The sequence below is a fragment of the Lissotriton vulgaris genome, chromosome 6, assembly GCF_964263255.1.
Source record: "Lissotriton vulgaris chromosome 6, aLisVul1.2, whole genome shotgun sequence".
NCBI lineage: Eukaryota > Metazoa > Chordata > Amphibia > Caudata > Salamandridae > Lissotriton > Lissotriton vulgaris.
Genome location: NC_141694.1, coordinates 1,799,896,859 through 1,799,922,690, shown reverse-complemented (window position 1 = coordinate 1,799,922,690; position 25,832 = coordinate 1,799,896,859). Strand labels below are relative to the sequence as shown.

At 48.4% G+C, this 25,832-nt stretch overlaps 1 protein-coding gene across 1 annotated transcript in view; it reads left to right on the top strand.

Moving 5' to 3' along the window:
- The first annotated feature begins 20,629 nt into the window (after positions 1–20,629).
- Positions 20,630–25,832, top strand: part of LOC147709526 (fucolectin-like) — a 30,359-nt gene continuing 25,156 nt past the window's right edge. The window contains exon 1 of the mRNA XM_086925508.1: positions 20,630–20,699. Coding sequence (XP_086781634.1) covers positions 20,630–20,699 — 70 coding nt within the window. The remainder of the gene's footprint in view (positions 20,700–25,832) is intronic.

Here is a 25,832-nt window from a genome sequence, read left to right as displayed (position 1 = left end):
TATACATATAGACCTATAAATATTGAGCATTGACACATTGGTGTAGCCCCCAGTCGCTGTGCAAATCCATTAACTGCGGCCGTTGACCTTGCCATCTCATTTACTTTTACTTTCTGTTGCGCTACCCAGGAACCCCTCTCATCAAAAAGTACTCCTAAGTAAGTAAAGCAGGTCAACCCTGGTCAGTTCTGCTCTTTCACAGAAAAAAGTATTAGGCTTTTTAGGTGCCAGCCCAGGGTCATTACGTGGGATTTGGCTATGTTTACCACTAAATCTAAAGATTTCATGTAGGCCCCAAAGGAGTCCAAAAGCCTTTGGAGCCCTACAGCTGTGCGGGCTAATAGGACGGCATCCTCCGTTTAGAGGAGCACAGGAATGAGCCTGTTTCCTACCTGGGGAATGTCCAAGCTAGCCAATTCTAAAAACTTGCCCAAATTATTGATAAACAAGGTAAAAAGTAGTGGGAATATTAAATCCTACTATTCCTTAGTCTTGAGCGCCATCTAGCGCAAGTCGTTGGAACGACTTCGGTAGTAATGGCACTGTGTTGTAACAATGCGGTCGTTGTAACAACTCTGTTGTGTTTGCACGCGGTGTAAAATCTGCGATATAACCATTGTTTCCCCCCCAACATAGCATCGCGGGTCCCACAGGCCAAATTACAATGGGACCGCCAAGGTGGTGGTCGTATTGTACAGGTTTTCAATTGCGGTGGGTGCTGCTAGCTGCAGCACCCGCAGCAATGGAAAAAAGGGATGTGTAACACATCCCTGTACTGCGTGACTGGCACCAAAGAAAAGGGCTCGGGGTGAAGGGGGACCCACTACATGCCCCCAATGTCCATCCCCACCAGCCTTTCCATGGCGGGTAAACCGCCATGGAAAGGCTGGCTGGGAGGGACCATCCTAATCCCTACAGTGTGCCTGGCAGGCACCGCCACCATTGTAGGGATTGGAGAGCCAGACTGTTGTCTGTGACGGTCTCCCTGTCATCCTAATCAGCCCCTTAGTGCCACACCCAAGAGAATCCAGACAAGCAAAAACTCAATAGACTCAAATAGAGGCTCTCCCAAAGGCATCCACTTCCCTTTCCCTTGTTTTGTTGCCAGCAGCACATTGTACTATATGATGGGGCTTCGCAATGCAGGTTATTAGGTTCCAGCCTGAAAATTAACATTCCCTACTTTTCACATACAAATACCATAAGTGCTCATTTTACACAGGATTGCTTTCGGACCCAAAGACCTTTGATAACAATGCCCATAAGGAAAAAATATATAATCAAATAACTTTATTCGCATTTAGTAAATGCATAAAAGTACAAATAATTATCACAGTGCAATTTGATTGAGATAGAATTAAAAAACAATTAATATTTAATTTTATGCTTTATCCTTTTTAAAATAACAATATTTGCAAGTGTTCTTATTTCTAAAACTAACTGCTATTCGTTATAAAAAAATTATTACAACAGGCAATTAAGATGGTACCACCCCACATAAACAGTTCATTATTCTTTATCAAATTCTAATTAACACATTTAAAACCTTACAGCAATTCATTTTCAAATGTGGGGAGGTGACGGCGGGTTAATAAAAATGGTCAAATAAAACAACACCCCTGTCTGTAGAACTTCTCCTAGTCCGAAGGACTGAGTATAAAATAATTTGCAATTATGAAACAAATATAAGGGGTTTCCAAAGAATTAAAAACTGCAAAAGCAGAAAAGTGAGAATATAGGCTCCATTTTTTTTATCAGAGGAAGGATATATTTCTTCTTTTCATTTAATAAAAACCACAAAAGAATAAAATATGGGACATTGTTTGAGGAGACAAACCATTACAGGGACATGGCGATAAGTTGTTTAATGAATGTTCATGAGCTGGGTATCCTGCTATGAGTGGAAACAAATGTAACCTCATCCTTGTTAAAAGATATTAATGCATATTATTAGTAACAAAGGAGAGATATGAATCATGACCCGTGGGCACTATGGGCAGAGTTCGGTAGAATATACCTGTGACTTTACTTTGGTTGCGTTGCCATCTTTCTAGCTCACATTTTTTAATAAAGGCCTCTTTCAGCTTACTCTTAGAGAAAGACAAGCATTTGCAGGGTGTTGTGTGCAGGAAAGCTTATCCCAAATCTGTGAGAGACTTCCTGATGTATACTAGCCAGGAAATACTATTGGCAAGATTAGTTATATCTTTTATTACAGCTTGATTCAGCCCAACCGAGCCCCTTTACCAGATGAACAACCATAAGAGAAGCGGGCCAGTTTGGCTACATCAGTAATGAAAGGGAGGCCAAGTTCTTTATGGGCGATCAGATTTGAACAAGCCAAATTAACTGAAAGCAACTTTTTAACAAACTTATCCTCCACTTTCTGCAAAGCACCCACTTCAGCTGTGCCCCAGATTTCTGCGACATAGCTAGCTATGGCTACGCCTGCATAAGGAAAAAAATATAGAAAACAGGATAGTAGGTTGACCTATATATATATAATCCGTTGTGACCCCACCATAGGCCCCTCATGCACAAAACGACCACAACTAACCTTCAGAAGAGCAAAATCAATGAGACAAGAGTTAGTAACCAATGCACCAACGCAGGACAGAGGCAACAATTGGCTTAAAGCCCAGACAGGGTTTTTTAGGTGCGCCAAATGTAAGGCCTGCAAACATGGGACTAACACGAAAACAGTCAGGACTCCACTCAGAAAAACACAGTTGGAGATAAGAGAACACTTCACATGTAAAACAGACTTCGCCGTGTACGTGCTGCAGTGTACTTGCAACAAACTTTATGTGGGGAGCACCATCCATCCAGTGCATGTGAGAATACTGCAACACCTCAGGGCTATCACAAATGACGATCCCACATACCCTGTAGCACGACACATCAACACACACCACAATGACAAAGCGGAGTATCTGACATATTTTGTCATTGATAGCGTAAAGAAAAACATCAGAGGAGGCAACAGGCAGTTAACCTTGAGGAGATTGGAATCAAAATACATTATTTTGTTAGACTGCAAAATGCCTAACGGTTTAAACACAGATGAGGTCATGAGTGTGCACCTTTTGGCAAAAAGAAAATTGAGACTGAGCCAGCCACACATGCCTCCTCGCGCACACTGCAAGCAAACCCAATCTGATTAACATCTGATTCACCATCCTTTGTACATATATACATAGCCCTCACCCTGCACGTATAAGGACACACTTTTGTATATTTCACCAGTTCAATCCTTTTGTGCGTGAACATGAGTATTTCATTTATTTTTACACCAACCTTCTGTTTGCCTGCACTCACATCACACATGAGATATAGCACAGTCAGCAATAGCAATAATGGCTGGTCAGCAGTACTAACTCAGTGCCCACTTGGGCCGAACGAACGCAACTGCAGAAAACTGCCCCCTCAATCCGTCATTAAACCGCCTCAGGCACAGGCCAAATATACGCAATCGCGCCAGAACACCAAATACACAGCTGGTATATTAGAATTGCGGTTTGGGGGACATGAAAAAGGATAAAATAGCGCTGTTTGAAAATGACCGCCAAAAACAGACATGCATGTCTCAGGCTTACCTGGTTACAGTCATCGTTACAGATGCACATGCATCGTATAACTTTAAGTCGATGCAATTGAATGTATATATATATATATATATATATATATATATATATATATATATATATCCAAAACCACACGCTCACCTCCAAAGAAAGTAAGCAGGACACAGCTCTGAGTGCCAACAAAGGATTTATTCAAGCAGACCACAGCTTTGTCCTCGCAGTCCGTGAAACGCTATGGCAGACGCGTTTCTAGCCGGAAATGGCCGTCATCAGTGCCGGCTTCACAGGCTGGCTGGTAAGTCCTGGACACAGAGACTGCCCCCTAAGTAGCAGTCTCTCGGCTCCTCCTCCTAAGTGCAGGTCCTTTGATGGATGTTTGTGATTCGCAAGAGTGATGCATGGTGGGAGCTGGAGTCCATTGTGGTGCCGCATACAGTGATGGGGTAAACCAAAACACCCGAGTGGTGTCCCAAATTCATGGCGCAGGACTGAGTGCCTCCATACCGCTCCCAGGTTTGTTATTCAGCTTGAACCTCTGTTGGCACTCTTATCAGGCAGTAAGATACCGCCTACTCTCTCCCCTTGCCGAAATGACCGCCTGGTGGCAATGAATTTTAGCTTGGGGGGGCGCCGCGTTGTGCACTCCTCGTGCTATACCACAGTTCTTTGCCTTTTGAACGCGGAGCACCAGATCGAGAGGGTGTGTCCTTGTACCGGTATTGGCAACCCGGTACTATACACCCAAAACCACACGCTCACCTCCAAAGAAAGTAAGCAGGACACAGCTCCGAGTGCCAACAAAGGATTTATTCAAGCAGACCACAGCTTTGTCCTCGCAGTCCGTGAAACGCTATGGCAGACGCGTTTCTAGCCGGAAATGGCCGTCATCAGTGCCGGCTTCACAGGCTGGCTGGTAAGTCTTGGACACAGAGACCGCCCCCTAAGTAGCAGTCTCTCGTCTCCTCCTCCTAAGTGCAGGTCCTTTGATGGATTTTTGTGATTCGCAAGAGTGATGCACAGTGGGAACTGGAGTCCATCGTGGTGCCGCATACAGTGATGGGGTAAACCAAAACACCCGAGTGGTGTCCCAAATTCATGGCGCAGGACTGAGTGCCTCCATACCACTTCTCAGGTTTGTTATTCAGCTTGAACCTCTGTTGGCACTCTTATCAGGCAGTAAGATACCGCCTACTCTCTCCCCTTGCCTAAATGACCGCCTGGTGGCAATGAATTTTAGCTTGGGGGGGGCGCCGCGTTGTGCACTCCTCGTGCTATACCACAGTTTTTTTCCTTTTGAACGCGGAGCACCAGATCGAGAGGGTGTGTCCTTGTACCGGTATCGGCAACCCGGTACTATACATCCAAAACCACACGCTCACCTCTATATATATATATATATATATATATATATATATATATATATATATATATATATATATATATATATATATATATATATATATATATATATATATATATATATGTATGTATGTATGTATATATATATATATATATATATATGTATGTATATATATATATATATATATATATATATCCAAAAAACTCCTTCCAAGAAAAGAGACAGAGACCCAGGAGGAAACTGTAGGAAGCCTTCTTTTATTTGCACAATTGCGAATGCATTTCGTCAGCCTTCTGCCTTCTTCAGCGCCCAAAGCGTGCTGTAAGTGGTGTCACATGCTGCAGGTCAGTCTCTCCCCTTAAACGCTTGCAAATGCAAGCCAGCTCCACCCCCTGCAGTGAACTCCACGCACCTGTGGGAAGTCCCAAGTGTGACGCAGGACCTCAAATCACAGAATGCAGTGTAGTGAAGTCTGGGAACTGCGGTGCTGGAGCAAGACAGAATGTGAAAATGTCATTGTGGGGCGGGCCAGGAAACAGCATGCGCCGCATAGAACACTAGGATGGAATTTCCTGCTTTGGTGTGCAAATTGCCGAGTGCCTCCTCCGGTCCCCCAATACCACCTCAGCCACGTTGTCCAGAGAGTCTGTAGAGCAGCGGCTGATCCACAGTGTGTTCTGCCCGGCATGGGATTAATAATCCCAAAACTGCTTTCTTTCTCCCCGGTGTTCGTGGCGGACTCCTGGCCTTTCCAACAAACGCTGGTGAAACAAAACGAACTGCAGCAGTTCAGGTCCCAGTGAAGCCGGTGCCCAAAGCGAGGTGGAGATCTCTGAATAGCGTCTCTGGGTGATGCTGCCATTAATCCACAAAACTCCTTCCAAGGAAAGAGACAGAGACCCAGGAGGAAACAGTAGGAAGCCTTCTTTTATTTGCACAATGGCGAATGCATTTCGGCAGCCTTCTGCCTTCTTCAGCGCCCAAAGCGTCCTGCAAGTGGCGTCACATGCTGCCGGTCAGTCTCTTCCCTTATATATATATTGGGGCAGTCAAAGAGTCAGGATTGACTGTTCATGCTATCTGCAATAATAACTGCCTCCTTGGTAGTGGAGGTCAGCCATCCTAATTACCTCTTCATTTAATGACCCTTCAATTGTTGCATTCATTTTCCGGAGCACAATCTGTTGGGATATTTCCACACTGGTGGAGTCATTAAACCAGACAAGGCCAATATTCAATCAGAGAACTTGATAGTGCGAATTTACAGTTGTATAAATCAGCACAGTAATCTACAAACATCCCCATATAGCATAATTCTTGTACAGTACTGAACCATCTGCCGCTTAGATGCTAAATACACTTCTGTTAACTACACGGTTTTCAGCAGCTATGCCGGTGACTTAGCAGGCCTGCTCCCCCATATTTCCTACCCCATTGATTCATTCTCAGGCATAGAAATTCTCTGTCAGCAAAGTCTAAGAAGTCATCTCATCTGCAATGGTGCACAGCTTGGTTGTAGAATCAAACAGTGAAAAAGTACTGGTCAGCGGAAGCTGTACCTGGCCAAAGAAGGTTGGTGTAGTGTTTAAATTCTCAAAGGCTCCTCTAATTTATTTTATTTTATTTTATTTTGAAAGTTTTATATAGCGCGAACAAGATCTTCGCAGATATCAGAGCGCTTTACATAGGTGAATAGCAGAATATACACAGATACATCTATAGTGTTAAAAGTACAGTGAAATGATATCATAAACAATCAAGTAGTCAATTTCAAAGTCATACAAAAAAGCAAAGGGTTTGAACAAGTAGTACAGATGAGCACTGAGTCTTTGAGGTTGATCCCCAGTAGTGGTTCAAGTGCATTTAGCCATGAGGATCGCTTTTACTTCTTTCTTGAAAAGTATGGTAGAGGGGATGAGTCTGATTTCAGGGGAGAGTGAGTTCCAAATCCTGGGAGCCATTCCTGAGAAAGAGCGTTTGTAGGTTTTTTCTTTGCGGAATCTTTTAGGCTTTAGCAAAAGATTGTTTGTGCCTCTAGTGTTTCTGGATCCTCCAGAAATCGTCAGCTTCTGAGCGAGGTATCTAGGTGAGCTAAGGTGGACAGCCTTGTGCGTCAAACAAGCGATTTTCAGGTGTATCCTGGCTTCAAAAGGCAGCCAGTTCAGGGATTTGAAGTCAGGGGAGATGTGTGAGTGTTTTTTTTTCAAAACCATTTTTATTAGAGGGTCAAGCAAGTGCAGGCACAGCCCTCCACAATCAGGAGGAGACTGTCAACAGCAAGTATGAAAAGGCACATTTATGGCATAGCATCGAACCCCCTTATACAGCAATTTTCAAGATATTCGGAACACACAGCCACCCACCAACCCCCAGAACTCCCCCCATTCCCCAACTACAGCCCACCCCTTATCCCACCCTAACCCCGTGCACGTGACCATTAAGCAACCAGAATAGGAGAGGGATATATGCGGGGCCGGTCAGCGGCCTAAGATGCTGGGTCCACACCTCGAGGCAATGCATCGTCCATGTCCATAGGGGGGTCGAGGGGGAGGCCCCTATAGTCCGCCCATCTCTTCCATATTTTAAAATGTTTGCGGGGGCACCCCCGAGCCTCGAAAACAGGCTGCTCCAGGCCCATGATGAAATCCAGGCCTGCCCTCCATGCACTAAGGGGAGGGGCTCGTTCGCTTTTCCAGGCCTGCGCCAGGTCTCTCTTTGCCACCACCAGTCCCAACAGCAGTAGATGGCGCTTGTATACGTTGCCCCCTATGTTCTCCAACACATGCAAAAGGCCCAACCGGGGCGTACGGGGCAACTCCCATCCTAACACCTCAGACAGGCAACCCCAAACCCCCGCCCAAAACCGAGTCAACCGCTCACAAGACCATACAGTATGAAAGAGGGTGCCCCTCTCCGAACCACACCTCAGACACTCCGGGTTGGCAATCAGCCCCGCCCGCCACAGCCGCTCCCTCGTAAAATAAGCTCGGTGCAGATATTTAAATTGTATGAAGCGGAGGCGGACTGCAATGGCCGTCCCCCGGGGGGATTCCAGGGCTTCGCGCCAGTCGTCTTCGTCCAAGGGACCAACATCGGCTTCCCATAGGGCCTTCAGTGTCAGGAGCGAGGGGGAGCAGTGCGTGACCAGGGATCGGTAGATCTGGGAGACTTTTTTATCGCCCAAGTCACCCATAAACAGCTTTGCCTCTATGGGACTGAAGTCCGGGAGTTGCTCCAGCCCTACCAGGCTAGGAGTAAGGGCGTGGCGGAGCTGGAGGTAGCGAAAGAACTGGGTCCTGGGCATGCCAAACTCAGTGCTAAGCTCTTGGAAGGACTTAAGAGTGGTGCCGGAGAGGACATGCCCCAGGGACGAAATCCCGATCGCGTCCCAGCCGTCAAAGCCCTGCAGCGACGCCAGCACCGGCAGCAGGCCGTTACGCCACAGCGGAGTCTCCGCCGTAAGTTTGCCCCACCACCCCATGCGGTGTAGAGCCTTCCGCCAAACGGCAAACACTAACTGGGTCACGCGTGGGAGCCGCCGTCTCCTCCCAGCCGAGTACAGCAGAGTGTGGAGAGAGGCGCCGTCCATTAGAGTGTGCTCCAGAGCATAGGCCGGGTCACCACGGTCCCCATACCACCACTCATTGAGCACCAGGAGATGAGAGGCCTGATAGTAGGACAGCATATCCGCGGTAGCCAAGCCTCCGCAGTAGGTAGAAAGGAAGCACGTACGGAGTGCCACTCTAGAGGCGCCTCCGGCCCACAAGAACCTGCCCAACACTGAATCTACACTGCGAAACCACTGCTGGTCGATCGGGTAGGGATGGTTCTGTAGCTGGTAAAGAAGACGAGGCAAGGCCACCATTTTGAAAATGGCCGACCGGCCATATATGTTAAGAGGCATACGTGTCCACGTTTTGATGTCCAGCTGGACCCGGTCCCAGACCGGCTGAATGTTCCGGGCCCATGCCACCGTAGGCGAGGCAGAGAGAAAGACTCCCAGGTACTTCACCCCCTCCACTGCCATCCGGAGGGAGGCTGCCCATGGAAGGTCCACCGTACCCTCACCCAGCACCCAGAGAGTCGATTTGCGCGGGTTAAGATAGAGTCCCGACGCCTGGCCGAAGCCACGCATCAACTCCAGAACCCGGGGGCCAGTAACTCGGAGGTCGGTCATAAAGAAGAGCACGTCGTCCGCATATAAAGCAATGCGGTCCGTGTGGTCCGAGCCCCAGACGAAGCCCCGGTACAGCGCATCAGCACGGACCCTAGCCGCCAGCGGCTCCATGGCCAGCGCAAATAGGTAGGGAGAAAGCGGACACCCCTGACGTGTGCCTCGGGTAACCGGGAATCGTGCCGAGGCCGCCCCCGATATCCGCACCGAGGCGGTAACCTCCGTGTAGAGCAAGCGGACGTAGGAGATGAAGGTCGGGCCAAGGTTCAGCAGCGGTAGAAGGGTGAATAGGAAGGTCCAACTGACTGAGTCAAAGGCGCTGTCTATGTCGGCCAGCAACAACGCCGCCCGGTCCTCCGAGGCATCGATAGCATCAATCGCCGCCTGCGCCCGCCGAATGTTGTGCCGCGTCGCCCGGCGTGGCATAAAGCCAGCTTGATCAGGATGTACGAGGGCAGTGATATGCGGAAGCAGGCGGTTCGCGAGGGCTTTGGCCAAGAGCTTGGCCTCGAAGTTAATAAGGGAAATGGGCCGATAGGAGTCGTGGCGGTCCGGGGGTCGCCCCGGCTTCTGGAACACAACGATCTCAGCATGCCGCCAGTCCGGTGGGAGGCGGCCCTGCCCACGCGCTGCCTCCAAAGCACGTAGGTAATGTGGCCCCAGCTGCAGATGGAATTTGCGATAGAACTCACTGGGGAAGCCGCTTGGTCCAGGCGCTTTGCCCACATTCAGTTGACCCAGCGCGTCCCCAAGTTCCTCCGCCGTCAGGGGGAGGTCCAGAGCGTCCCGCACCTCATCCGACACCGCGGCCGGGGGGACCGAGGCGAGATAATCGGCTATGGCGGCGGGAGCCAGAGCCTCCCGGGAGGCGTACTGACCTCTATAGTAGTGCGCAAAGCTAGCAGCCAGGGTAGCCGGGTCCGTGACAGCCACGCCCGCAGCGTCCACAAGGCCTGGGAGTGTAAGAGGCTGCAAGGTTTGTTGACAGAGTCGATGAAGCATCTTGCACGATTTGTCGCCCCACTGATATACCCGGCTACGGGTGGCCAGCCACGCCTGTCGAGCCTCACCCAACAAGATTGCAGAGTGCGTCTGCTGCGCCTGCAGAAGCTGTCGCAGGGAGATGGCATCCGCCGCAGTTCTGTGGCGCGCCTCCAGCTCCTCCACCCGTTCCGCCGCCGCTGCTATGCCCTCCAACCGCGCCCGGCGAGCCGACGAGCACCACGCTAGATCGATGCCCCGCAGCGTGGGCTTCATGGCTTCCCAAACTGTCACTGCGTCCACCCCCACACCTAGATTATCCTGCCAGTACTGGGCAATAGCGCCACGAATATGTTGGGAGTAGTCAGGCCGCTGCAGATGCCACGTGGACATCCGCCAGCGGAAGGGCTGACGCGGTCTATGCAAGTCTATCTGGACCGCCACCGGGGAATGGTCGGAGAGCCCGCGAGGCCGTATCGCCGCCCCTTTCACTCTGGCAAGGTAGGCCCGTGGGAGGAAGACATAGTCTAGGCGCGAGAGGGAGCCATGTACCGCTGAGACGTAGGTGTACTCGCGGCGCTCCGCGTGCAAATGCCGCCATACATCAGCCCAACCCAATACATCCAACATAGCGCCCAGACGCGTAGGAGCGGGGACAGGCGCCACCCCAAGACTCCGCTGCCGGTCCACGGCCACATTTATCACATCGTTCCAATCGCCACCAATCACCGCCAAAGAGTCAGGGAGTTCAGCCCACAGAGCAAATAACCGTTCAGCCAGAGCCCATTGCAGAGGGGGGGGAGCATACACACACCCAAACACCACCGGCTCCACACCAACTCTCCCTTGGATGAACACAAAGCGCCCCTGAGGGTCCAGCCACTGGCGCTCGTGCGTGTACGCCAGGCGCCTATGAACAAGAATAGCCACCCCCCTGGAGCCCCTGGCAAACCCGGCATGGAACACCTGGTGGAAACCAAAGCGCTGGAGACTCAGGGCCCTCGTACCAAGCATGTGCGTTTCTTGGAGCATGAGCACGTCTGCAAGATCCCTTTTGGCCCAACGCAGTACCGCCCCCCGTTTTATCTTATCCAAGAGACCCCGGACATTCCAGCTAAGAATGCGCATAACGGCACCAGAAGGCGCCAAGCCAGGGACATCAGCCATCATCCCGATATAGCAAACCCCACACACCCCGGCCCCCGGCCCAGGCCCCAACCCCCATAACAGCATAGGTTAGATAGATCACGTGCACCCCAAAGAACAGCACCCCCATTCCCACACCCCCCACACAGCCAGACTCCCCAACACACCCCCAAACCAACCCCGACCCCCCACCCCCACCCCAATACCTCAAGAAACAATGAAGTACCTGTCGCGGCATACTGTAGTTAAGGCACAAAACAGAGCACCAAAAGCTAGGCATACCAATGGATCCCACTTACCCCTCAAGAACCAACCAAGCACACACCCCAAAACACGAACCTCCCCGACCCCAACAGTAGGAGGCAGCCCACCAAATATGCCCACCCCCCCCCCCCCCCCCCACTTCCATCAATAAACATCAGCAATAACAACGCATATATAGTGCATTGGTCCACATAAGTCCAGCTAAGGCCCGTAAAGGCCAAGTAATACCGCACCAGATCCGACCTGGATCGTTGAACAGCGCTCCGCCGTGTCAGCATGGGACCCCAGACGAAAAGTAGATTGCAGCAGAAGGGTCAGCCGTTGTATGTCACGACCCCCCGCCAGAAGGATCTGTCTCCGGCTGCGTGTCGCCCAAAAGAGGGTCCCGAGACAGGGACCTCCGCCTCGATCGGGACTTGCGGTGCCGCTTCCCTTTGGCTGGCTGATCGCCCCGCTCCTGAGAAGAACTGCGGGAAGAGCCGGCGTGGAGCCCCGGCTGCACATGTGGGCGAAGCCGGACCGCCTCGTCGGTCCAAGCAAAGACGGCCTCCGGAGTATCAAAGAAGTGAGTCCGTGAGTTGAAAATGACCCGAAGGCGGGCCGGGTATAGCAGGGAATACTGGAGTTTCAGGCCCCGGAGTCTGGCCTTGGCTGCCAGAAAGGAGTGACGCTGCTGCTGTACCAACTTTGTATAGTCTGGGAAAATCATGATTTTGCAATTGTTGAATTGCAGGGTGTCCTTGAGCCTCGCCTCCCGGAGGATGACATCTCTGTCGTGGTAGTTCAGGATCCGGGCTATGATCGGGCGAGGCCGCTCTCCAGCCGGAGGCTTTTGTATCAGGGCCCGATGGGCTCGCTCCACCACAAAACAGTTCGAGAGGACGTCCGGGGGCAGCCAGCTCTCCAGCCACCGGGAAAGGAAGACGTCCATAGGCCCCTTCTCGCACCCCTCTGGAAAGCCCACAAAGCGGAGGTTGTTTCGCCGTGCCCGTCCTTCGGCATCCTCCACCCGGAGCGCCAAGCCCCGCTGCGTCTGCTCCAGGTCGGCGACTCTCTTCTTCAGGGCACCCACATCGCCTTCCACCGTCGTGACCCGGGTTTCCGTCTCCGTGATGCGGGCCACCGCATTGCGGAGGTCCTGGCGCAGCAACATCACGTCGGCGCCCACCGCGCCGATCTTAGCGTCCAGCATATCCCGGGATTGTGTGATGGCCGTGAGCAACGCTGCATTGTCCGGGCCGGCCGTCTGACTCCCTCCGGCCGCTCCAGCACCATTCCCCGGGCCGGCAAACTTGTCCATGGGCCCCGTTGTAGCCGCTGTGTGGCCGCCCTTGCCCCTCGTCATGGCCGCCGACGGGGCGGACCGATGGAAAGGCCGCTACGGAGCACTGGCGGGACAGGTACAGGTGCAGGCCGTCCCACGTCGTCGGGAGAGGAAGCAAACCTTGGAGCGAGGGGGGGGACTCGTCCGTCCCCCGTGGCGCCGGGGCTACCGGGCCAGGACCAACCGCCGGGTCCTCCGTATCCGGGCCCCGCCGCAGCCCATCCAGAGACAAGACTGGGCACTCAGGATACGTTGTAGGTCCCCGCCACCGACGAGCCGGGACCACTCTCCGCCGGGCACGGTCACGAGCCCTTGACTCCGGCTCCAGTGACTCCGCCCCGGCCACTCGGGCCAAGCCGACCGAGACCCCGCCGGTCCCGTGGCGTCACCAGCGGAGGGGTGAAAAATCGAGGCCCCGGCTCACCACGCGGCAGGTAGGCCCAGAATGGACGGCCCTCGATGATCGCGCCAGCGGGCGCCCGGAGCTCGATGAAGCACACCACCGGGACCCTCTGGACTCCAGGGATCTCCTGCACTAGCTGAGATGGGGGAAGAAGAGGTAGGGCCAGGATAAATGAGCGGATAATGAACGGGCTGGCAGGAGCTCTACTGAGCCGCGTCCGCCATCTTCGCCCTCGAAGCCACGCCCCCCGTGTGAGTGTTTTTTGATCCAGTGATAAGTCTCGCTGCGGCGTTTAAAGAGGCTCTTATGGGTGCCGTAGTAGCTAGGGGGAGACCGCAGAGGGCGGTGCTGCCGTATTCTATTCGAGGTATGACAAGTGATTGTACCGCAGTTTGGAGATCTTTGGCTGGAAGGAAGGGTTTAAGTTTCCTAAGGGTGTTGATTTGGAAATTTGCTCCCTTAGTTGCTTTGTTGATGTGTTCCTGGATGCTGAGATTGGTGTCGAGTGTTATGCCCAAGGATTTCGCTGAGTCCACGATGGTGGGTTGAACATTGAGTGCCGTTAGGTGTTTAAGCCACATTTGTGCGGTAGTGATCTTCGCGGGAGGTGAGATCAAAAGGAACTCTGTTTTGAGGGCATTAAGTTTGAGATGATTAGCGGCCAACCAGGATTGGGTGCTACTGATCGTTGAATTCAAGAGCGTGATGTCATTGGGTGATTGAAGTTTGAGATAAAGTTGGGTGTCATCAGCATACATGTGGAAGTGCACATTGGATTCTTGTAGCAAGGTGGTGAGAGGTTCCATAACTAGGTTGAACAGAGTTGGGGATAGGGAGGATCCTTGTGGTACGCCTAGCGATACAGGTCTTGGCGCGGACATCAAGTTGTTGCTCTTGAATTTCTGCGACCTATTATGCAGAAAGGACGTGAACCATTTGAGCACAGTTCCAGATAGGCCCATTCTTGTGTTTAATAGGTCGAGTAAATTCTCATGTTTGACGGTGTCAAATGCGGAGGAGAGATCAAGGAGGATTAGGAGGCAGGTATCGTTATGATCTAGGATTTGGAGGGCGTCATCGATTATGTGAGTCATAGCAGTTTCAGTACTGTGATTTGCTCTGAAGCCTGATTGATGAGAGTTGAGAAGATCAAACTGAGTAATGTGTTTAGACAATTGTATTTGTACGCATTTTTCCAGCAGTTTGGCAAGAGTCGGAATGTTGGTGATGGGGCGGTAGTTGTTGAGGTCTGAGGGGTCGGCTGTAGGTTTCTTTAGCAAGGGTGTGACTTGTCCAACTTTGAGGGAGTCGGGAATGGACCCTTGTTGAAGTGAGCTGTTAATGATTTTAGTCCAGAGTGGAAGGAGCGACGGGGTAAGGACTTTGACAGCGTTAGCAGGAAGGGGGTCCGTGAGGTGATTGGAAGGTTTCAGAGTGCTGAGCAGTTTGCCAATTTCTTCTTCCGTGTAGGTGACAAAGGTTGACCAGATGGCATTGTTTTTTGGTTTAGTTGGTGCTATGCAGAGGGGTTTGGGGTAGCGGCTTGCATCCATGAGTAGGTCATTCTTTATGTTGTCAGTTTTTTGGATAAAGAAAGAGGCGAAGTCTTCGCAGGAGGGAGCTTCACCCATAGTGTTGAGAGGTTGGGGGTGTTCTTTGGATTGCGTTCGGATAAGCTCAAACAGCTTTCTCGGACGATTTTTGGCTAGGTCAAGCTGACGGCTGAAGAAGACTGATTTTGAGCGTTTTATTTTCCTGAAGTAGGCATTTCTCTTTTTCTTCAGGGTTTTTAGGTTCAGTGCAGAGGGAGCTGATCTCCAGGTGCGCTCTGCCATTCGCATGGCACGTCTGTCGTCATTGAGACTCCCGTCGTACCAGGGATTGGAGATTTTTGCGGAGGCTTTTTTTAGCTGCAAGGGTGCGACTTCATTAATTATTGAGGACATAGTATTAAGATAGTGATCAGTCAAGGATTGGACGTCCTTAACGCCAGTAGGAGGAAGTAGTGAATTGCAGCTGTTGGGGGGCAGAGGGTTTGAGTTTAGTTTTTTCATGTCTCTTTTCCAGATTTTGGGCCTGGCGGATTGAACAGGGTTAAATTTAACTTTTACATTGATGAAGAATGTGATAATATGATGGTCTGACCAGTCACAGGGTTGGATAGATTCGAGTTGGATAGAGGCTTCTTTGGAGATGATAAGGTCGAGGATAGAGCCTTTCTTGTGAGTTGGACTATTGCAGATTTGAGTGAGGTCAAGGGCGTTAAGGAAATTCTTCAGACCTTTTACCACCGCATCATTGTGATCGTTCCAGTGGAGGTTGAAGTCACCAAGGTATATTTGTGTGAGTTGTCGCCCGGAGTTGGTTGAGATCATATCCATGATTTGCTGAGAGAAGGTAAGGTTGTCGCCGGGTGGGTGATAAACGCCGTGAAGAGTGCAAATCGGTTTGCCCTCACTGATAATATCGAGGCAGATGTATTCACAGGAGGTTGGGGAAGGTAGGGAGGGGGAAGTTACTTTCAGGACAGAGAGGTTGCGCCTGTGTATACATGCGATTCCGCCACCTTTTTTATTGCCAGTCCTGTCAAGTCTGGTGATGTGGTAGTTGGGGGGAACCAGAATGTCCATTATAGGTGTAGAAGATTCTGTTAGCCATGTTTCAGTCATGATGATTAAGTCAAGATCCAGTTTTAGGATGAGATCGGCGATAGCGAAGGAGTGTTTTGCGGCTGATCTGCAGTTGAGGAGAGTGCATTTGAGACGGGGTGTGTCGATAGTGGAAGGGGGTTCTAGAGCGAGGGGGACTTTACTCAGGTTACTATGGATAGCTATTCTGTTGTTCAGTGTGGGGGGTCTAAGGGGATTGGAGTGAATCGTAGGAATGGCAGTGAGAGTGTTGGGTGTATTGCTATGGGGAGCTGGGTCGTAGGAGCGGAGGAGGGCGATTGTGTCGAGGTCCGAGAGAGGATTACAGGAGCGATGGGGGCGGTTTTCGCGGTTGTGAACAGGGATTGTGGTCCAGTGCGGTGGGAGTCGAGTGCGAGAGTTCGCCACCCGGGTGGAGGTCCAGTTGGGAGGGGAGCAGATGGTGGAGGCGCGTGCGGGCTGTCTGGGATGTGTGCTGAGTAATTGTTTGATGATGTGAATGTCTTGTTTGATCTGGTGGAGGGTGTTGGGTGAGGAGTGACTGGAGTGTGATAGGCAGAGTAGTTGTTGTTTGATGATGTGCATGTCTTCTTTGAGCTGGAGGAGGGAGGTCGTAGTGCAGTCCAGTGTGGGAGATGTGTTGGAGGTGGGGATGGGAGGGTCGGGCGTTGTGTTGGGGGTGAGGATGGGAGGGTCGGGCGTGGGTGACAACGGGGAGATGTTGGAGGTGTGGTTGAGAGTATTGGTGGTAGGCGGAGAGTGCAGGGTGGAGGATGGGCGTTTATTAGTGGTGAAGGGGGCGCATGTACGGTAGTGAGGGGTGAGAATGGGGGGGGAGGTGGGATTGTATGTGGTTCTTTGTTGAGGAGTCGTAGTTGAAGAGATAGGGGTAGCGTGTTCTGCGTGGTTGGTTAATGAGTGGAGGTGAGGGCTGAGAATGGGGGGGGACAAAGGGTGGGGTTTATCTGTGAGCTTGTCGATCAGATGCTTAGCTTGATTAGGCGGGATGTGGGTGGGGGCTGTGATGTCATGGGTGACAAGAATGGGAATGTGGGATGGAGTATGGGGGGAGGGGGTACGGCTGGTGTATGTGGGGCCAAGATCAATGTCAGTGATTGAGGGGTGTGGGGTAGCAGCAGTGGATGGGAGCATGGCTAAGGTGCCGGTGGCATAGGAGAGGTGCGCGTCGTTTTGGGGCTGCGCTAGATTAGCGGCGTTGTTGGTATGGGAAGTGGTGTCAGGGGTGAGCGGAATGGTTGTGGTATGAGTGGGGGTCAAGATGTTGGTGGGGGGGGTGTGGCTGGTGTGTGAGGGGGAAAGGTCTGAGTCTGTGAATGAGGAATGTGGTGTGGCTACAGTAAGTGGCGGAATGACTGTGGTGACGGGGGTAGAGGAGAGGTGCGTGTCGTTTAGGGGCTGAGCTAGGAGAGAATGGTTGTGATTAGGGGCTGTGAAATCAAGGGTGATAGGACTGAGAGTGCTGTGAGTGCTGTGTGTGCTGTGAGTGGGGGTCCGTGGTTTGGAGAGGTGCTGTATGAAAGTGGGGAACAGGTTGTCTAGTAGTTCCAGGTTCCTGTCTGTGGATTGGATAAGGACAATCCCGTTGTTATAAATAGTGATGGTGGTTCTGCCCGGGAAGAGTTGGGAAGGTGTGATGGTGAGTGTTCGGCCATGAGCGGATTTCCTAGCATTGGAGACGGTGAGTAGGGAGAGGAACGTTTTTCTCCATTGAGCTCTACGTGTGGTGTGGAAGATGATATCAATGTTTACGGCACCATTGACCGGTGAGAAGTAGGTGTCTGCAAAGGGGGTTTCAGGGTGGGACCTCAGTAGATTGTGTTTAAAGCGTTTTGCAGCGTTTTTGGTGAGTGCGGGTGGGTAGTTGATTCTATATGTGTGCTTGCCGATGAGCTCCATGATATGGTGACGGAATAGGTAGGGGCGTGTGGGTGCCCAGTAGACGCCGGTTGCCGGGAGTAATAGTGACACAAGTAACAGTGATACAAGTAACAGCCAGGGTATATGAGGTAGTCGTCAACGTAAACAGGGTAGTGAGGTAGTGAGGGTATATGAGGTAGTCGTCAACGTAAACAGGGATAAAAGTTGTAGCAGGAGCGGAAAATAGATGCAGACAATAACTTCCCTGGCACAGGGGCGGTACCGGAGGGCACCCAAAATATGTGCAGTAGTAATCAGTGTGTCCGGGAGGGAACGGTGTAATGAGTGCAGAAACATATGCAGGAATAAAATAAAATACCTATGCAGGCAGTAAAAAACCTGAATCGAAAGTGACAGAAGTGAGTATGTGTCAGTAGCGAAATACACTTGCAAACAAAAGTCAAATGCAGAATAAAGTAGACGTACAATTCTAAAAATATACTGGAATAAGGTACCTATGCAAACTGTAAAATACCTGAATCGAAGGTGAGCAATAGTGAAAAGTCAAAAATAGTCAAAAATATGTGAGGTACATGAATCAATAGCCAGATACAATTGATAACAAGAGTCACATGAGACAGGTGGCGGTGGACAATCCCAGTGTAATCACCTCATGCCTGAGAAATGAAACACTGCTGCCCCTCATGGGAATTTTGAATTGTTCCAAGTGAAATAGTTATTTGGCTCATGCAAGAGATCGGATTCTAAAGGAATGCAGATTATGGTAGGAAGCGTGGAGGAGTTTTTTCTCTCTGGAGTGAGAAACTGCCAATACCTCAGATAGACTGTGGGATACCACTCTCTAAAATGCCTTGAGGAATTGTTTTTGTGCAGGAAGGTATCCCTTGCACCATGGCCCAAGGGTGGCTGCATTAGCGCTAGGCTGCCTCAAGTGAGCCAGTGCTATAAGAGACCAGAAGTGCAATATTGTATATGATATGGCGTATTCCTGCTATCTTCCTTTCACACAATGCAGCGCATGAAGTTTCCGAGGGAAAGATCCTCACAAAGGACTTAATAGCGATTTTTACCGAATCGCTATTAAGAACTTGCAAAATTGAATGTAGGTAGGAATCTCCAAAATATTTGCGATTCCTTGATATTTCTTGATTGCGAATCGCAAATTGAGATTCGCAATCAAGGAATACCATCCCATTCATTCCTATGGGCCAAAAGGCCCATAGGAAGGAATAGGATTTGCGCCCGCAATTTGTGAGTAACTAGGAGGCACTCGCCGATTGCGAGCGCAATTTCAAGGGTGCAAGGGTTCCAAAAGGTCACCCTTTTGCACCCCTGAAACGTGCATGTGTGCACATGTGGCGCACATACATGCCATAAGGGCATGAATGTGTGCCACATGGCACTTTAAAAAAAGAAAAAAGTGCTTTCTTTAAAGGAAACTGCTAATTACTAATTAGTGAATCCTTAATGAATCCTTAAGGCTAGAGTGCACATTCTTTAGAGCTGCTTACATTGCATTTAAGGAATCGCAATTTGCGATTCCTTAAATGCAATCGCAAAACAAGGAATCACAATTTTTGTGATTCCTTATTTTGCAAGTGGGTTTAATCTTACCTACGTTGCTCAAAGCCGAATTGCGATTGCAAAGGCTGAAATTCTGCGAATTGCAGCGTTTGCAGTCGCTATTTCGCTTTCTACATCTGGCCCTTAGTGAAAAAACAGGAACCTGCAAGACTGAGATAAAAGAACAGGGAGTGTCTGGCAGTGAATTAAAGAGACATGACATGAATTCCTTATGGAGAAAATACTGTTACTCACTACAGCTTTTACTAGACAAGCCTATTGACATTGTTTGTTTCTAGCACCTTCACACATTTTAGCTTTGTACTTAACTCCTGCTAAATAAGAAAAAGCATCTTTATCCTTGCTTCTCCTTTCTGGTGGTTCTTTGTGATGGCTGCGGCTCCTAGTTGGTCGCAAATTGTGACCTACCTCATTAATTTTCATGAAGCAGGTCGGGTTGTGATCACACTAGGAATCACTATTTTATATATACTTATTTTGTACATTAGGAATTGCGATTTTCTAATTCGAAAACAATTGCAATTAGGAATTTGCAATCCCTAAGTTTTGCACATCTGGCCATTAGCGATGTGTGCTCTTATTGCTAGCCATGGAGTGTGTAGAATACAGCCAGTTTTTATTATTTCTGGGGCCTTCCAGATTTCATTAGTCCAGTAGACATGCTTTTGTCACTAAAGGAGAAAATTGGTAGTCATTAATGCGAGAGTTTTAAATTCTGTTGCTATAGAGGTTGAAATGCTCTGGTTATAACAGTCAGCTGGCCTAACCAGTCCAACAGATAAATCACAGGACTTATAGAGAGTGCAGGCTAAAGCCCAACAGCCTCCTCGGGCTCTCAGACAGAACTGACCTAACTCCTTGGAAATATTCTCATCACAACCCTTCCTTGCAGGCTCTCAGCCAATCGCACACCCGAGCGGACTGTCACTCACAGCAGACTCTGCTCACAGACACTGTCTCCAGGATCCCTAGTTGACACACTGTGGTACTACCCAATCATCCAAAACATAAAACATGCTCAGCTCAACTGTAAAGTGACAAAGAACTTTAAAAAGTTTCACAGATAACAAATATCTGTGCTTCACAATTAGCACCGGATTATTACTATTATAGATAGGTTGCAAAGAGTATAAATGTATTCAAATGATGCAGAAATGAAAGATATTGTAGCATCCTCTGTTGAACCAGAGGGATCTCTCTTGATAATGTACCTTATAAAATTGCAATTGTATTTTACAATGATTTTGTTTTTCTGTTGCAGGATGAAAGGCATATTTGTAGCAGCTCTTGTCCATGCTGTGTGTTTCATCAGCGCTGCTACTGGAAGCACATGTAAGGCTTCAATGAATTTGACATTTTGTGTAAACACTTCAGTGTGTGGCCTTATTTTGCTTTTAACATTAACAATTGGAAATGTAGGGATTATGTATCAATGTGGTATTTCTATAGCACATCCCTAGCCAAAGACAGTGACTGGTTTGTGGAGGTTACTGCATGGTGATGTAGTGTTCTATAAAATTGTGTGTCTTCAAACCTGAATTTGGGCAGGCCCGATGGATACGGGATGTTGTTTCAGATCGTAAGTGCACAGATGACAAAGGCCTTCTGCCTTTTTTATTTTTGCACTTAGTCTGCAGTCTAATACTGCCCTTGCTGTAGGGAGAATGACATAAATATCGGTACAAAAATATAATTTTACCTAAATTATTATATTTTTACTTTTAAATAATGTTTATTGTTAAATATTAGTATTTAAGTGGTGAATAATTTTGTAAATTCAATAACATTGCTGTTTTAAATATTTAAGTGTGTTTTGTGATTTATTTTGCATATTGTATTTTTCTACACTTGAATTAATAATTTGTATTTTAGTAGCGGTTATTGGATTTGTATGAGAATAAAACAGGAGGTAATTTACCTTTTAAAATTAAGTATTTACCTGGCAATTAATTATTTATAGTTTCAATTGATTATTGTTATGTAATATATTTGTTGTATACTATTTAATTGCTGATCTACTGATATTTGTATTTAATACTAAGGGGCCCATTATGATGGTGGGCGGATTGCCCCCGCCAGCTTGGCGGGGGCAATCCGCCCGCCATCATCTCTCGTTTCCCCCCCCCCACTATATTAGTATGGTGGGGGGGACAACGGCGGACGGAAAGACCGTCCGCCGCTTTTCCGCCCCGGTCGCCTTGCGGCCGGGGCGGAAAAGGAATAATATGGTGGCAGTGTCTATCAAACACCGCCAGTCATATTATCATGGGTATTTTTCAATGCCTTTCCATGCCGGCAATCCCGCCACGGAAAGGCACGGGGACCCCAGAGTAAAGGTGAGTAGGGGGGTGAGCACGGGGGGTACCTGTCGTACCCCCCTTCAGTTGCATTCACAAAGCGGCAGGCACTGCGCGGTGCCTGCCGCTTTGTGAATGTAAATGATGTAAAGCATTTTTAGCATTTTGGCGGGCGGTGCAGAGAGCACCGCCCGCCACAATGCTAAAAATACAGGATGTGCCCGCCACTGTGGCCGGCACATTCTAATACCACCCCGGGACCCCCGCCCTTATGGCGGGTGGTCCCATTCCCCGTCAGGTTGGTGGGCGGGCAAAGTCGCCCGCGATCCTATTGACCCCCTAAGAGTCTTATTCCGATGTCGGTTGGCCCGCCACGGAAAGACTGTTGGTAGCGGGCCCACCGACATCCACAGAAGTGGTCCGACCGCTGGATTATGATCTCACAATCAGAGCAATACGCACACTTAATACAACCCTCTTCTACACCTTGGAAACCTGCCAACTGGTATTGTTTTCCATACCTTAGACAAGGAAGGTGGGACCTACATTCCTAGATGTGGCCCTGGATTTATCTAAGAAATGTATAGCACTGATGTGGAAATCTGGGGTGGGACCAGTGGCTTTAACTTGGTGAAGGATGTCACGATTTAGAGCTAGAGCGGAAGAGAGAGCCCTGATTAGGGATGATGCCATGGAGTGCGACACCACCCAATTGTGGCATTGTGGTTGGAAGTGCTAGAGTTCTGGGAACACCCGCTAGAGGATTCTGGCTAAGATACAGAGGGACACACCATGCCAGCCATCACTGGGGATACAGATGAGGAAGATGGCACACAATTGGAGTGTTGAGTGGCTGTATCTCTTGAGGAAAATGTGCCACATTCCATGGTTGAAAAACTGTGGGACACAGGAGGTTGTGCCCCCTCCGCCTCACATACCCCCACTGTTCAGTTATACTTAGGTAACTTAACTGTAGAGTCTCCTTCCCTCCCCTCCTGAGCTCCCCGCTGACCTCATACTTTCACTTTTTGGAGCACCCTGATATATCCACATCAGATTGGTCGGCTGACCCCTGAGACAGTTTGGTTTGCCTTTTTTGTGTTTCATGAATTTGAATGTATTGGCCTCTGCAAATTCCCTTGATGATACCTTTGAATGTCAGCATGAGTAAACATGGGACCTGGAGTAAACAGTCGAAACATCGCTGGATCTAACCAATTGACAAGGTTGGCTAAATCATATGAAAGCAGATAAAGAGAACAATGTCAGGAGAAGTGTTATACGATCCCCCGAAAATCAGAACTTATGACACTGAGTGAAGATTGTCACATTATTACTTATTATTCTTCGTATGCACAAGAGAATCCTGACCATCATACCTGTGATAGAGCGCGCAGGTCGCCCGACTATAAATTTACCATACTCATCTGGGCCCATAATTCTATTACACATTTTCTTAATCAGGTAACTTCACTCTACTACCAGATATTTTTACCTACTAGGTCCTATACCATTGACTTACCAATCCTTGTCACTGGTACATATAACCTATTGGATCAGGGAGTTAGTTTAAAAGGCAGTTCAATAAACAGATAGAATTTGCACTCATAAAATAACCACAGACTCAGGAAGTTTTAAACTCTTTATCTAAATTTCATCAAAAGTCATGATCCAAAGATTGAAAGCAATAAGACTATCAATAACCAAAATCAGAAATAGTGTATAACTGTGCAAAAGATATATTATGCCAATCATTTAGCCAGAAGAATAACAGGAAGGTAAGAACATGGAACAACCTTATTTAATTAAACAGACTTTGTACAATTTATCTAAGGGTAGGGAAAAAGAAGGAACATACTAAATAACACAGCTTGACGCAATTATCAAAAGGTGGGTATAAAGAGGGAACGTAATATGCAACGACGAAACCAAATTGACCATATAGCTATTGGGAAGATAAAAAATGGAACACGCTATTAAATCAAATAACCAAGTTTAACTACTTTAAAGGGAGGGTGAAGAAAAAAGGAGCATTTATGCAATAATGAAAAGCATTTAACATTCAACTATAAGGAGGGTAAGAAAGTGGAACATGCTATTAAACAGCAAAAACACAAATGTATCATTTATCCAAGGGAGGGTAAGAAAAAGGAACATATGCAAATAAAACTTCAGCAAAATTAGGGAGGGTAAAAAAAGGACGCAAATTATACTGACAATTACCCACACAGATTTATATTTAACTAGAATGGTGTGAAGACCAACCCTAGCCACGGGTCAGTTGAAAAGGACAGAAGAACCCCAAAAGTTGCAGTGCCAGTAGGCCAGCAGGTGCAGAGCAGAATCAAGACAGGAAAACCCAGATTTGGATCAGGACCGGACCACCAAAGGTTAAGACCAGCACCTGCAGTTCGGTTGCAACGCCTGCGCTACTCCCTCTCTGCAGCTAACAGTCAGAACCCCGATTGGGCAGTCGATTTCACCGACAAAGTGCTTAGCCAGCACTTCAGCTTCCCAGAACCCCGATTGGGTCAGCGAATCTTCTGGCAAAGTGCTCCGCAGCCCTCTGTTCTTAATCACCTATTGAGTGCATTGGGTCAGTGACAGGTCAGCTATTCGGACAAGTCGGACAAATTAACTAGCTAAGCCTACTCTAGTTATAGTATTTTTCAGGACAGTGTACCACCCCCCAATGTTGCAAGTGTAAGGATCCCCAATTTCGATTGGACAGAAAAGGAGGACAGGTCATCACACCACACCAAATATTAGAGCTTTACCGTCTCCTATTCAAATTTCGTTCCCGCCCATCAAATTTCAGGTTCTCATAAAGTTTTATTCCACCCAACAATGGATGTTCTATTGACCAATACATTGTTTAACATTGTATAAATTTGGGTTCACAAGTGCACGTTCCCAGGAGCATCTTCTAGTTAGTCAGCTCCTTGGCTATAGTCCAAAGGTCACTGTTCCCGAGACTTGAGAATTTCGCGCAGCCAGGCCAGTTTTCAAAGTGTAACATGAAATGAAAAAGAAACAGTTTTAAAACACAGAATACATGAATACACTGTATACCATGTATTTCTACTCTTGACCCATTACTGTATGATAAACTATAGCATTAGGATTAGGCAGAACTAACAGCTTAGCAAAAGCAGCAGTGCAAGCTTCTTGCATGTGAGAACACAGAACAGCCATATTAGCACTAGTGCGCAGAAGCGACAGATTCCCTCCAAAATAATACTACGTCATGTCACGTGGCTATGACATATGCATGCGCAATAAAACATTTGTGTGGCAGCAGCCATATTAGATGCAAGCGTATTAAGGTTTAGTAAACACATAAGCAAGCTTCTCTCGGACACCCGATGTCAATGTAAAAGGTGCAAAGTTAATAAAACAAACATGTTGGTTACATAGTTAACGTTATTCTAGGTTCATGAATAAGAGCAAGTCGCTTCTCGTGCCAATCCTTGCTCCATCACCTGCATAGGTACCAAATGTTTGAACCTTCCTGTACATGCGGCCAATGTGCCCAGAGTGCCTAATTGTCTTTAAAATACAGAGGTTTTGAAAATAACTTCTTTATTCACTGTCATTATGCATGAGACATAAAAGACAATAGTTTCTCATTCATCATTTTCTTCAGTACCTGAGCACGTCATAGCTCAACAGAGGTTGCAAAATACAGACACAGTAACAGGTAAGTCATCTGTGTAGCTTTTGGTGGGTGCAAAAGAAGATTCTTCATTCAAGTTCACCCACGGGGAAGTGCAACAGAATTATTAGGTCTAAGAACATTCAGTTCCTCCTCAGTGTAGTGTGGCTGGTTAAAACCAGCCCGACCACCTCCACAAGTATATTCAGTTCTTAGATCAATTTGCAAATGTTAATGTACTCTCCAAATGCTGTGATTATATGTGCCTCAGCATATGTGCTAACCCTAAATGATATTTAGACATGTTACCATACCTTAATACTTTGCTCATACACTGGAAGCAATGTATTCTCAGTTGACATTGATCGTTTGCTCATGGCATGAAATGTGACCATATCCAGGAGCCATAGTGTCCTCTTCTTCTAATAGGAGTGCCAGCAAGAATAGATGCTTCAGGTTCAGCACTTCTGTAAGTGGTCAGAGGAGCATTAGCTCTTCCTTTGTTGCTACTCA